At 39.9% G+C, this 13,191-nt stretch overlaps 1 protein-coding gene across 4 annotated transcripts in view; it reads left to right on the forward strand.

Moving 5' to 3' along the window:
- GATAD2B (GATA zinc finger domain containing 2B) overlaps positions 1-13,191 on the forward strand; it is an 81,491-nt gene that overhangs the window by 21,955 nt on the left and 46,345 nt on the right. For 3 of the 4 annotated variants that reach the window (XM_061183448.1, XM_061183449.1, XM_061183451.1), the window contains exon 1: positions 3,933-4,005. The exons of the other annotated variant lie outside the window; for it this stretch is intronic. In XM_061183448.1, the coding sequence (XP_061039431.1) occupies positions 4,001-4,005 (5 nt within the window). In that variant the 5' untranslated portion in view covers positions 3,933-4,000. Of the gene's footprint in view, positions 1-3,932; positions 4,006-13,191 lie in introns of those variants that run through there. 4 annotated transcript variants of the gene reach the window in all.

The raw sequence follows: 13,191 nt of genomic DNA on the forward strand, positions 1-13,191 counted from the left end.
GGAGAGAATGAAAACAGCAGTCAAGTATTAAGAAATGAGATGTTCTCAGGCCTGGTCCCTAGGAATCAATAGCATGCTGCTCATACAAGGATGAGAATAAGTTAGGGATTTGAGACTATACTAGTTATTTATTTATTTAAAAAATTAAATAAATATGTTTATTTATTTATGGCTGCATTGGGTCTTTGTTGCTGCGCGTGGGCTTTGTCTAGTTGCGGTGAGCGGGGGCTACTCTTCGTTGTGGTGCGCGGGCTTCTCATTGAGGTGGCTTCTCGTTGAGGTGGCTTCTGTTGCGGAGCATGGGCTCTAGGCGCGTGGGCTTTAGTAGTTGTGGCATGCAGGCTCAGTAGTTGTGGCTTGTGGACTCTAGAGTGCAGTCTCAATAGTTGTGGCGCACGGGCTTAGTTGCTCCACGGCACGTGGGATCTTCCTGGATCAGGCCTCAAACCTGTGTCCCCTGCATTGGCAGGTGGATTCTTAACCACTGCGCCATCAGGGAAGTCCCTGAGACTATACTAGTTAGATACCTTGTGGATCCCCGCTGGAGTTGCTTTGTCTTTTGGAAGAGAATTATTATTTTGTAGGTGTTAAATACTAACTTAATGCTCTAGATGATTTTCATGTTTCTTTTTCCTAGCGATAGACAGTGAAATTCCCCAGTGCCCTTGGGAGGGTAAACCACCCTCATAGAAAAGACTGGTCTAGGAACATTTTATGTCTCATGAGAGATGAAATGGTTGATGTAATTTGCTTCTTCTCTATGCTGATTAAGTCATTGAGAGTAGGGTATAACAGTAACTTTTTATTATTTGCAATACTTGAACAGTAGAGATCTTTGTCGCCTCTACAACAATTTTTTTTTTTTTATGGCCGCACCACGTGGCTTGCAGGATCTTAGTTCCCCGACCAGGGATTGAACCTGGGACCTGGCAGTGAAAGCACCCAGTCCTAAACACTGGACCACCAGCAAGTTCCCTCTACAACAATTTTATTTTCTATAAACCCAGGACTGAACACATTGAGGAATACTACTTTGAAAAAAAACAGTACTCCTTAATTTAAATACTATCTCAGAACAGGAAGTCTTGTTCTCATTTTCTTTAGTACCTGTGTAAGACCCAATCCATATTCTGCTGTATCAGCGTAGTTAGTTTTTATTTGCTTTAACCAAATTTTTAATAAATACATCCTCCCAATTAGTGGTAGACACTTCAGTATCATCAATCAATCACTAATTTATAACTCTGAAGTAATTGAAGACTGATTTTTTTCCCCATTAAAATAGGAATTATTCTGTTTTACCTAATGAGCATAAATCACCTGTTTTTAAAGACTAAATCAGTGCATTATTCTGGAAGTAATTCCCAATTTGTGCATCAAGCTTGGGACAGCAAAATGGTTTTCTTTGTAGTACTGCTTGATTGCACGTACTATTTCTAAATATGTAGAGAACTCCCATGCCTTAAGAATTAACTTCTCATTTTGATTAGTTGAGCTTATCTACACTTAATGAAAAAATGGAAGCTTATTGATCATACGAATGGGGTTCTGCTCTTCTTTGATCTGATTGTTACTGTAATAGTAATTTCAAAATCATGAGCTGATTTCTCCAAATAGACTAGACCTACTGAAAACAAACTATAAGGAGTTTGCAGGAGAGGACTTACAGCTATGCAGCTTGGGTTTTTAGCTTGGGTTTTTTAACTTTAGCTTGGTTTTGGGGGTTTTTTTGTTTGTTTTGTTTTTTTGTTTGCTTTTGACACCAGTAAATAGCTTGTGAATTTTATACAAAATAATCTTAGGTGTATGTTAAAATTTTTAAGTTGGCTTTTTTAAAAAAATAGATTTTTATGGTGGGCGGGGGGAAAAAAAGAAAAAATAGATCTTATTTTTTAACCTTAGCAGTGGTTCTAATTTTGATCCATTTGTTCTCTGAGCCCAAGGATATATATCAAAACTGGCACAAAAAATTTAGCAAATTACTTATAAAATTTGTAAAGAGCAGAGATGGGCAACTGTATAGTTTTTGCAAATTTGTTTCTGATATTGCTGAGGTTTTTAAAAAAGTATTTGATTCTCTGAAGTTCATATTTGTCTTTTAGGAGTACCTTCCAGCTTTTAGTTATAATTAATTTGAATCCTGTTTCCTGAGTCCAGATAGATAATCACCTCTTTCCTCACGATGATTATTACCCTTTATGATTTGACCTTTCCAGACATTTATCTATCAGATGTCTTTTGTACATATCTAGATTGTATATGCTTATTAGCCTTTCAAAAGAAGTCCTGGATGAAGTCTTCTAGGAGTAGAAATCAAAGAGTTTGTATTTTTTACTTCAGTTGTATTTGGCTGATATTTTCTTTAGTTCAGTGGCATAGAATGGAGATTGGCACAGCAAACATAGTCAACTGGGCTCTTGAGTTTTGGCCAAGAAATGCTCAAGTCATCATGCTGTAGTGGACCAAGTGTGGACATTGGAGCCAGCATCTACTGAATGAGTTAGCTGAATGAGTGACTTCATTCAAATTTCTTAATTTTACCAAGTTAGTTTCCATATCTATAAAACGGGGAAAGGACCTCACTTTTCTGGTTTGTTGTGTGGTTTAAATAAATATTTAGCGTATTAAATGCTCAGTGAATGTTAGATCGTTTCTTTTTCTTAAAGAATTTGATATTCTTCAGAGCATCACAACTTGGATAACATTTACCAAGGAGTATTTCTAAATTTAAAGTTTTCAGCTTACACAATTAAATACCTTTGGTTTTGGATGATGATGATTTAGCTGAAAAGAGCAGGGTCACTGGCTACCAGATAGTTCTTAATTTTTGAGGATTCTGAAGAAAAATACCTGTTGGTTTGAGAGCATCTCTGGTACCTCTGGACTACTAATCAGTTTAATATAAAGGCAGGCACTGTAGTAAACATAGTATACTGTCTTAACCTGTATAATGTTGGGAGAATTAACTCTTTGCTAAAGGTAATCACTCCCGACAGCTTAACTGTATCTAAGCCTTTTATGTTATCTTGAACACTGATAACCAGAGTTTTTTTAAAAATTTATTTATTTTAATATTTATTTATTTATTTGGGTGCGTCAGGTCTTAGTTGTGGCGGCATGCAGGATCTTCACTGGGGCATGCGGGATCTTTCGTTGCAGCACGCGGGCTCTCTAGTTGTGGCACACGGGCTGACCAATGTTTAAATGCAGTCAAATGTATGGATTTAAATGGGCATGACCTCTGAATGATTGTTAAAAGATGGACAGTCTTCCCTACCCTGATTAAACATGGAACTAGTGAACTTCAGTTTGAAATTCATAGTTGGTCTCTTGTGGAAATGTGTTAAGAGGAAAATTGATTATTTTCTTTCCCCCATTTATCACAGACATCATGTTTTCCTTTATCTCCTAAAATGATAGTATCTAGATCTGGAGACCTCTGATGGGCTCCTATTAAGTACAGCTTATTGTGACTGAGATGGTACAACATCAACCACTTGAAATTTAGCTTGGTGTAGATGTAGATGTAGGGTTTTCCTTTGTAGTTTGTAAATTATTGAATGCCTTATGCCAGTGATCAATACTACCTATTTCAGATATAGCTCAGTATTCCTTTTCTGAAAATTGAAATTAATATTAGATTGCTTAGGAAAACTTTATTTACAAATTAATATCATTTACAAATTAATATCTTTGAGTAGGGTGTCAATTATTTTTCTCTATTCTCTAGACTCCAGAAGCTTTAATATTTGGACAAAACAAGAGTTTTGTAGGAGATTCTTTTTTTTAAGGCATTTTAAACATGTTTATTTATTTGTCGTAGTTGCGGCATGCGGGATTTTTTTTTTTTTTTTTTTTAGTCGCGGCATGCGGACTTCTTAGTTGCGGCATGCATGCGGGATCTAGTTCCCTGACCAGGGATCGAACCCGGGCCCCCTGCATTGGGAGCACGGAGTCTTACCCACTGGACCACCAAGGAAGTCCCTTGTGAGAGATTCTGATGGAGTAAGTACAGTTATGATTTGAGTTTCAGAGGCCCAAATGAGGCAGGTATTTGGGTGATATATTGATAAGAGATATCAATTGAAAAGTAAGGAAATCTCTCCCCTGCCCCCATTATTCCCTGTTACTGTTTATAAAGAATTATTTTCTTGCGGAGATCCTAGAGTAAAGGTCCTCCAGCTAGTAGATCGCCAAAACAGTTACCACTGCCTTACCTCCTCTTTGGTTGGCTTGGATTTCTTTCCCACTGCTTTCTGACCCCTAATCAGTACTCTTGAGAAATAAAAACTCCTTATAAAGTGATTGGAGACATCTGTCCTAAAACAAAAAAAATGTTAATTAGGAGAAATTGTTGTAAAATATACATTACAAGGACCTAAGCCATTTTTATAGTTTGCATATACTGTTGTGACTACTTCGCTGTGAAACCTTGCTATATGATTTTTGTTAGATGTGGATTCAACTGCCCTGAGTGGTGTGAATTGATAGGGCTAAATGAGCTATCTACCTGTGAGACAGCTTCAGGAAAAAAATCTTTAGTGAATTTATTTAGTGTCTTATCAGTGTCTGTTCCCTAGCACTAGCAATAAGGGATAAAGAAAAGGAGCTTGGTTGGCAATATGTCTTCGTTTTTTGGTAATTTGGGGTTTGGTATTGATGCTGTGATTTCCTGTCTTGGATGTTGGCTTTGGAAACTAAACAGTTAAAGCTTCATGATTTGAGAGGAAACTAGCTCTCATGAATGAAGGCAAAGTTTGGCACTAGGCCAGAATAATGGGGGTGATAGTTAGGGTGGGGAGACTAACTGACTTTTGTACCACAAATGACTTTTAAAAATGAAGAGATAATTCCGTGTCCTGAGGTTATAAACCGGCTACAACTGGTTTTTATCCCCCCCACCCCGCTCCTGCCCCCGCTAGGCATCATGGGTAAAAGTAAGCATCCCCCTGTTTCTTTTGTTTAATATAACAGTACGCCATGTGATTGGCAGGGCAGTGCCCGCTTGGAGACCGGGTTTGTGCAGGTCCCCCAGGGGGGCTGGCACGTATGGGGCCTCCCCTGTGCTATAGAAAGAGCTTCTCTTACGATAGAAGAGAGAAAGGGAACCCCTCCTAAAAAACAAAACAAAACAAACAAACAAACCTAAACCCATCTCTTATTCCTTTTTTTCCTCCTTTTTCTGTTTCCTCCCCTTTCTTGTCTCCAGCTTTCCTGGCAGCTAAAGGAGGGAGCAGAAAAATGTATACCTGTAAGTACGTTTAACTGTCTTGCCCGCCCCCCCCCGCCCTTTTTTCTTTTTCTAAAAGCAGAAACTCAATTCTTCACAACGTTTTCCTCACTATGTGTAGAAGGTGATACGCTGAGGTTTCTGATGGGATTGAAGTAATAAGTACTGTTGCTTTTAAAAATTTGTTGCAGGATAATTGTTTCTCATACAAAGCTCCTTTTGGTTTGGATCCTCAACCCTTCTACTTCATCCTTTTGCTATAATGGTCTCTGGATTCTAGTTTTCTTCAAGCTGAAGCTGTGAGAGGAATGTTATGCTAAGGTCTTCTTTTTCTTTTTTTAAATTTCTTTTGTCTGTAGCAATGGTGGTTCTAGCTCCCCCTTATCCTCACTACCCACCCCCCCTTCCCATGTCAGCTCCGACGCTGCTCTGTGAATGGAGTCAACCAGCTGACTGAGTGCTGGCATCGTGCCAGGGGCTGCAAAGCAATGAGAATGTGCGCGCACTCGCATGTGTAAGTGTATACAGAACACAAAGGGAAAAGCCTGCAGTCTAGGAAATCACAGGCTATTATATAAGGAAGTCTGCGTCATCTCTGCTTACTTGTGCTGATGGACAAGGAACAGGGGAAGGCTTAGAGCAAGAAAAATACCCTTTTGATGTATGTACATACACACATTTTTTCCCTTCCTGTCTTTATTGAAAAAAACAAAAACAAAAAAACACATATTTCTGTTGTGGCAAAATGAGACAGGGCTTCTCTGTCCAGGTGGTAGTGACCTTGTTCCTAGTGAAGTGTAGTAATAACTCTTCTGAGAGGTGAAGCAGTTTGTTCCGAGTCTCTTCTTCCTGCCCCGATTTGGAGGTGTGTGTGCTTGAGGAAGAGGGGTGACTAGAAGAGAAATGCCTCCTGAATTTAACAGCTATAATTTGTTACTTTTTTCTTGTTTTCCAGACTGTTTCTAATCATTCAGTATTGCCAAGGGTACGGGGTGAGGGGGGAGGTGCTCTTTTTTTTTTCCTTTTAGAAATTTATTTATTTATTTATTTTTGGCGGTGTTGGGTCTTCATAGCTGCGCACGGGCTTTCTCTGGTTGCAGCAAGTGGGGGCTACTCTTCGTTGCGGTGCGCGGGCTTCTCATTGCAGTGGCTACTCTAGTTGCGGAGCACAGGCTCTAGGCGCGCGGGCTTCAGTAGTTGTGGCGTGCAGGCTCAGTAGTTGTGGCTCACGGGCCCAGTTGCTCCGCGGCATATGGGATCTTCCCGGACCAGGGATCAAACCTGTGTCCCCTGCATTGGCAGGTGGATTCTTAACCACTGCACCACCAGGGAAGTCCTGGGGGCGGTGCTCTTAAGGAGAAGGAAAAGGCCAGGTAATAGAGCAAATACTATCTATTAGCTACTCCTTTGAGTCCTCCCTCTCTTTTCTCTTTATTTCTTGTTTTTGTTTTATTTCATGTATTACAAAAATGCAGTAGTCTCCCCCTGCCATCTGCTGCAGAGTTAGGATTGTTCAAAGGGAAGGTCAAACAGCATGTGAAAGAAAGGAAAAATGAAAGATCTAAGCTTCCAGACATTGCAAGTGTTACAATTTTGGGATTCAGTTGGAGTGATTGTATCTTTAATTGGTCATTAAGAGCTCATTTAGAAATTGTATTTCAATTTACCACTAATTTACCATGGTGCCTTTTTTCCTAGTTTCTTAATTTCTCTTTATGTGCTTCTTAGGTGTGTTAACGTATATATGAAACAGCTCTTGTGTTAAGTGGAAATGTGAAATAAAGTGTGTTAGGGAATAAAAGAAGGTCATACTGTTACAGTCATTTTATGTAAGTTTATTTTTGCTCCTGTCTGTTTGGAGTAATGACGCTGATGTGCAGTAAGTGGGTAGGGAGACTTTAGAGTAAGAGAGAACTTTTGAAGTAGTTTATCCTATAATAAGGTTTGTCACGTTGCAGTCTAGAGGAAGTTCCTTAATTCAGTCTTTTTGATTCTTTGTGTTATAGCCCATGAATTTGTGTTCTTGCCATGTTTTCACAAGCAACAATCTTTGAATATACTGTGTATATTTTTCTCTTTGATATGTGAGTGTTGATGCAAGTGTGAGGAGGTGCATATGAGGTTGTACTTTCTTTAAGGGTTGCTGGTTGGGACTTAGAAGAGTGGCTGGCCTGCTTATTCCCTAGGCTGCCCCCAGTTACTTCCCTACCACAAGTAGCTGGAGCTCACTCTTCCAAATGTCCATTTTGATTAAGGGAGATTTTTTTCCCTGTCAGTTGAATACTAAAGACAAAACAGCAACAGAGACCAGCCTAGCTCAAACCTAAAGGCTACATAAAGATTCATTCCAAGCTGTGTGATTCCCTAGTTCTTGGAAGTAATAATTACCTTTTTGAGTTGATATTATCCTCTTATACTATTGGGTTGGCCAAAAGGTTTGTTCGGTTTTTTCCGTAAGATGGCTCTAGTAGCACTTAGTTGTCTTCATCTTCATTCAAAACAGTTTTGTTAGATTGTATGTGACAGCTGTCATATCAGCGTGCATTTAAAAAAAGATATCAAAATTGGTGAATTTTTGTGTAGCTATTTTAATATTGAAAATGGAAGAAAAAAGCAACATTTTCAGTATATTATGCTTTATTATTTCAAGAAAGGGAAAAATGCAACTGAAATGCAAAAATAGATTTCTGCAGTGTATGGAGAAGGTGCTGTGACTGATCGAATGTGTCAAAAATGGTTTGCGAAGTTTCGTACTGGAGACTTCTCGCTGGACGATGCTCCACGGTCGGATAGACCAGTTGAAGTTGATAGCGGTCAAATCGAGATATTAATTGAGAACAATCAACGTTATACCACGCGGGAGATAGCCCACATACTCAAAATATCCAAATCAAGCGTTGAAAGTCATTTGCACCAGCTTGGTTATGTTAATTGCTTTGGTGTTTGGGTTCCACGTAAGTTAAGTGAAAAAAAACCTTCTTCTTTTTTTTTTTTTTTAAATTATTAGCACCTTTTAAAATATTATTTATTTATTTATTTATTTATTGGCTGTGTTGGGTCTTCGTTTCTGTGCGAGGGCTTCCTCTAGCTGCGGCAAGCGGGGGCCACTCTTCATCGCGGTGCGCGGGCCTCTCACTATCTCGGCCTCTCTTGTTGCGGAGCACAGGCTCCAGACGCGCAGGCTCAGTAGTTGTGGCTCACAGGCCTAGTTGCTCCGCGGCATGTGGGATCTTCCCAGACCAGGGCTCGAACGCGTGTCCCCTGCATTGGCAGGCAGATTCTCAACCACTGTGACACCAGGGAAGCCCAGCAGACGGATTCTTAACCACTGCGCCACCAGGGAAGTCCCTACAAAATTCTGTTATTGGAAAAAATTTCAGTTCCCTGGAAGACTGTAAAAGGCACCTGGAACAGTTCTTTGCTCAAAAAGATGAAAAGTTTTGGGGGACTTCCTTGGTGGCACAGTGGTTAAGAATCTGCCTGCCAATGCAGGGGACACGGGTTCGTTTCCTGGTCCAGGAAGATCTCACATGCCGCAGAGCAAGTAAGCCCGTGCGCCACAACTACTGAGCTAGCGCTCTAGAGCCTGCGAGCCACAACTACTGAGCCCACAAGCCACAACTACTGAAGCCCGTGCCTAGAGCCTGTGCTCTGCAAAAAGAGAAGCCACCGCAATGAGGAACCCACGCACCGCAATGAAGAGTAGCCCCCGCGCGCAGCAACGAAGACCCAATGCAGCCAAAAAAAAAAAAAAAAAAAAAAAGTTTTGGGGGAAGATAGAATTATGAAGTTGCCTGAAGGATGGCAGAAGGGGGCTTCCCTGGTGGCGCAGTGGTTGAGAATCTGCCTGCCAATGCAGGGGACATGGGTTCAAGCCCTGGTCTGGGAAGATCCCACATGTCGCGGAGCAACTGGGCCCGTGAGCCACAACTACTGAGCCTGCGCGTCTGGAGCCTGTGCTCCGCAGCAAGAGAGGCCGTGACAGTGAGAGGCCCGCGCACCGCGATGAAGAGTGGTCCCCGCTTGCCGCAACTAGAGAAAGCCCTCGCACAGAAACAAAGACCCAGCACAGCCAATAAATAAATAAATAAATAAATAAATAAATTTATTTAAAAAAATGGCAGAAGGTAGTGGAACAAAAGGGTGAATACGTTGTTCAATAAAGTTCTTGGTGAAAATGAAAAATGTGTCTTTTATTTTCACTTAAAAACCGAAGGCACTTTTTGGCCAACCCAATATTATTTGTAATGTCCTCCATGGGAACCAGCCGTTTTACAGGTGCGTATGTATAGTATTATTATGTTTTAATTCTGTCTATAGGATGCTTGCGTATTCGACTGATAGGTTTCAAAAATCTTTTGCAGTCTTTTACTTTTAACTTTTCTCTTTGTACCTGGAAGCAGATTAGTAACGATAATCTATGGTTAGGTAGTTAAAATCAGTGAGGCATAAGTTAGCACATTCTATCAATGGACAGATTTTTTTTTTTTCTTAATTCCCATAGGCCCTAGTTACTGTTTAGGAGTGACTGAAGAGTAGTTTTGAAGGATGTGTGAAAAATATGTCCTTTGACCACCTCTGTCTCCTTCATTCTAATGTTTTATTTTTTTTTTTAGCATCTTTATTGAAGTATAATTGCTTTACAATGGTGTGTTAGTTTCTGCTTTATAGCAAAGTGAATCAGCTATACATATACATACATCCCCATATCTCCTCCCTCTTGCGTCTCCCTCCCACCCTCCCTATCCCACCCCTCTAGGTGGTCACAAAGCACCAAGCTGATCTCCCCATTCTAATATTTTAAATAATGTCTGGCAGCTTTCCTTTGATATATATTAGAACTTTTCTGCTGATTTATTATAATTATTCTTTATAATATATATTATTATAAAATGTATTAGTATAATAAGATAATGTTATATTTGTGCTGATTTATTATAAGGTGATAGTGGGAGAGGGCTGCTTACCTCCTATTCATGAGCTTTTTAGGCAGCACATCCTAACTTGTCTCATTTAAGCATAGGAGCCTTTATGATCCTTGGTGTGTATTATTAAACAAAACAGTGTGTCATCTAAGGCAAGGTCACCTAGGCTCTTCCATTCAAGGACGTGAGCCAAGGTTTGTGCAGTAAACTCAATGAAATAGAAGAGACTGTTAAAACAGTGACTGTCTGTTTTTATTTAGAATTACTGCCTTAGCAGTTTGGATTAAAAAACTAAAAATGGGGGGCTTCCCTGGTGGCACAGTGGTTAAGAATCCGCCTGCCAACGCAGGGGACATGGGTTCGAGCCCTGGTCCGGGAAGATCCCACATGCCGCGGAGCAACTAATCCCATGCGCCACAACTACTGAGGCTGCGCTCTAGAGCCCGCGAGCCACAAATACTGAAGCCCGCGCGCCTAGAGCCTGTGCTCTGCAGTGAGAGAAGCCACCGCAATGAGAAGCCCACACACCACAACTAGAGAAAGCCCGGCAATGAAGACCCAACACGGCCATAAATAAATAAATAAATAATAAATAAAATCTATTTTAAAAATTAAAAAAAGGATTATTTTTTTAAAAATGACAATATAGACAGATAGCATAGTCTGATGATTAGGAACATGGGCCGTGCAGTAAGAAAGACCTGTGTTTGAGTCAGGCTTAGCTACTTAAAAACTATGAGACCTTATCTGTTTCTGTTTTCTCTTCTGTAAAAGGAGAATTATTTAAATTATTAAAGCCCTCCTTTAAAGGGCTTAAATGAAGTAATGCATTGTGAAGCACTTTAGCACAGTGCTTAGCAAATAATAAGACCTCAGTGAGTGTTAGCAGCTATTACTAATATTCCTATCTATTGGGTTTGTGTATACTGTTTTCAGTGTTCCTATTAGTTTCTTTAGCCAGTCTGTAACTATATCCTTTTTAAACTTTTGGCATCTTTTGAGTTACACTGGGTTGATTGACGTATATGTTGGAAGAGTCTAGATCAGGAGTCAGAAACTACAGCTACTGCCTGGTTTTATAAATAAAGTTTTACTAGAACACAGCCTTTTGCTTACAACAGCGGAGTTGAGAAGTTAGCCCACAAAGTGTAAAATATTTACTGTCTGACCCTTTACAGAAAAAGTTTGCAGACTCCTGTTCTAGATCAAGAGTCCTTTTTTTTTTTTTTTTCAAGAAAAGTGAACCAGAAAGCAAGTTCTAGAAATCAAAAGGGAAGTAATTAAAATAGACTAGATTTAAATGGACCAGAAGGAATTAATCATTTCAGGCTTTTAGGAATGGGATTCTTTAGCCTGGGGAATAGTGGGAAGAGGTCCGTTAACGTAGCTGATACGAGTTAGGTGAAAGAAAGTACCATTTGGAGTTGGTTAGGCAATAACAGTGCTTACATGGTCTATTGGGGCATTTCATAGTAGTGGGTAATAAGGGAAGTACAAAGGAGAGATTTGCTGCCAAGGAGTTTGCATTAAACCTGCAAAATAGTATGAATTGGTAGGTTACTCTAACAAGTGTATTAGAAGTGTGATCTACCTTTTTGACCCACCTTCTAGAGAAATGGAAATAAAAACAAAAATAAACAAATGGGACCTAATGAAACTTAAAAGCTTTTGCACAGCAAAGGAAACCATAAACAAGACGAAAAGACAACCCTCAGAATGGGAGAAAATATTTGCAAATGAAGCAAGTGACAAAGGATTAATCTCCAAAATTTACAAGCAGCTCCTGCAGCTGAATATCAAAAAAACCAACAACCCAATCCAAAAATGGGCAGAAGACCTAAATAGACATTTCTCCAAAGAAGATATACAGATTGCCAACAAACACATGAAAGGATGCTCAACATCACTAATCATTAAGAGAAATGCAAATCAGAAGTACAGTGAGGTATCACCTCACACCAGTCAGAATGGCCATCATCAAACAATCTACAAACAGTAAATGCTGGAGAGGGTGTGGAGAAAAGGGAACCCTCTTGCCCTGTTGGTGGGAATGTAAATTGATACAGCCACTATGGAGAACAGTATGGAGGTTCCTTAAAAAACTAAAAATAGAACTACCATACGACCCAGCAATCCCACTACTGGGCATATACCCTGAGAAAACCATAATTCAAAAAGAGTCATGTACCACAATGTTCATTGCAGCTCTGTTTACAATAGCCAGGACATGGAAGCAACCTAAATGTCCATCATCGGATGAATGGATAAAGAAGATGTGGCACATATATACAATGGAATATTACTCAGCCATAAAAAGAAACGAAATTGAGTTATTTGTAGTGAGGTGGGTGGACCTAGAGTCTGTCATACAGTGAAGTAAGTCAGAAAGAGAAAAACAAATACCATATGCTAACACATATACATGGAATCTAAAAAAAAAAAACGGTTTTGAAGAACCTAGGGGCAGGACGGGAATAAAGACACAGACCTACTAGAGAATGGACTGAGGACACGGGGAGGGGGAAGGGTAAGCTGGGACAAAGAGAGTGGCATGGACATAAATACACTACTAAATGTAAAATCAGTAGCTAGTGGGAAGCAGCCACATAGCACAGGGAGATCAGCTTGGTGCTTTGTGACCACCTAGAGGGGCGGGATAGGGGGGGAGGGAGACGCAAGAGGGAAGAGATACGGGGATATATGTATATGTATAGCTGATTCACTTTGTTATAAAGTAGAAACTAACACAAAAAAGTAGAAGTGTGATCTATGGACTCTTGTGGATCCCTGAGACCCTTTCAGGGAGTCTTGCGATGAAAGCTATTTCATAGTAATACAAAGGCATTATTTTGCCTTTTTCCCTTTGTTGGCATTTGCACTGATGATCCAAAAACAGTGGTGAGTAAAACTGCTCTGATGCCTTAGTATGAATCAAAGCGGTGGCACCAAACTGTACTAGTAGTCATTGTATTCTTCATTGCCATGCAGTTTAAACTTGCAGGTTAAAAAAAAAAATCTAGTTTCACTTAAGGATGT

The sequence above is a fragment of the Eubalaena glacialis genome, chromosome 3, assembly GCF_028564815.1.
Source record: "Eubalaena glacialis isolate mEubGla1 chromosome 3, mEubGla1.1.hap2.+ XY, whole genome shotgun sequence".
NCBI lineage: Eukaryota > Metazoa > Chordata > Mammalia > Artiodactyla > Balaenidae > Eubalaena > Eubalaena glacialis.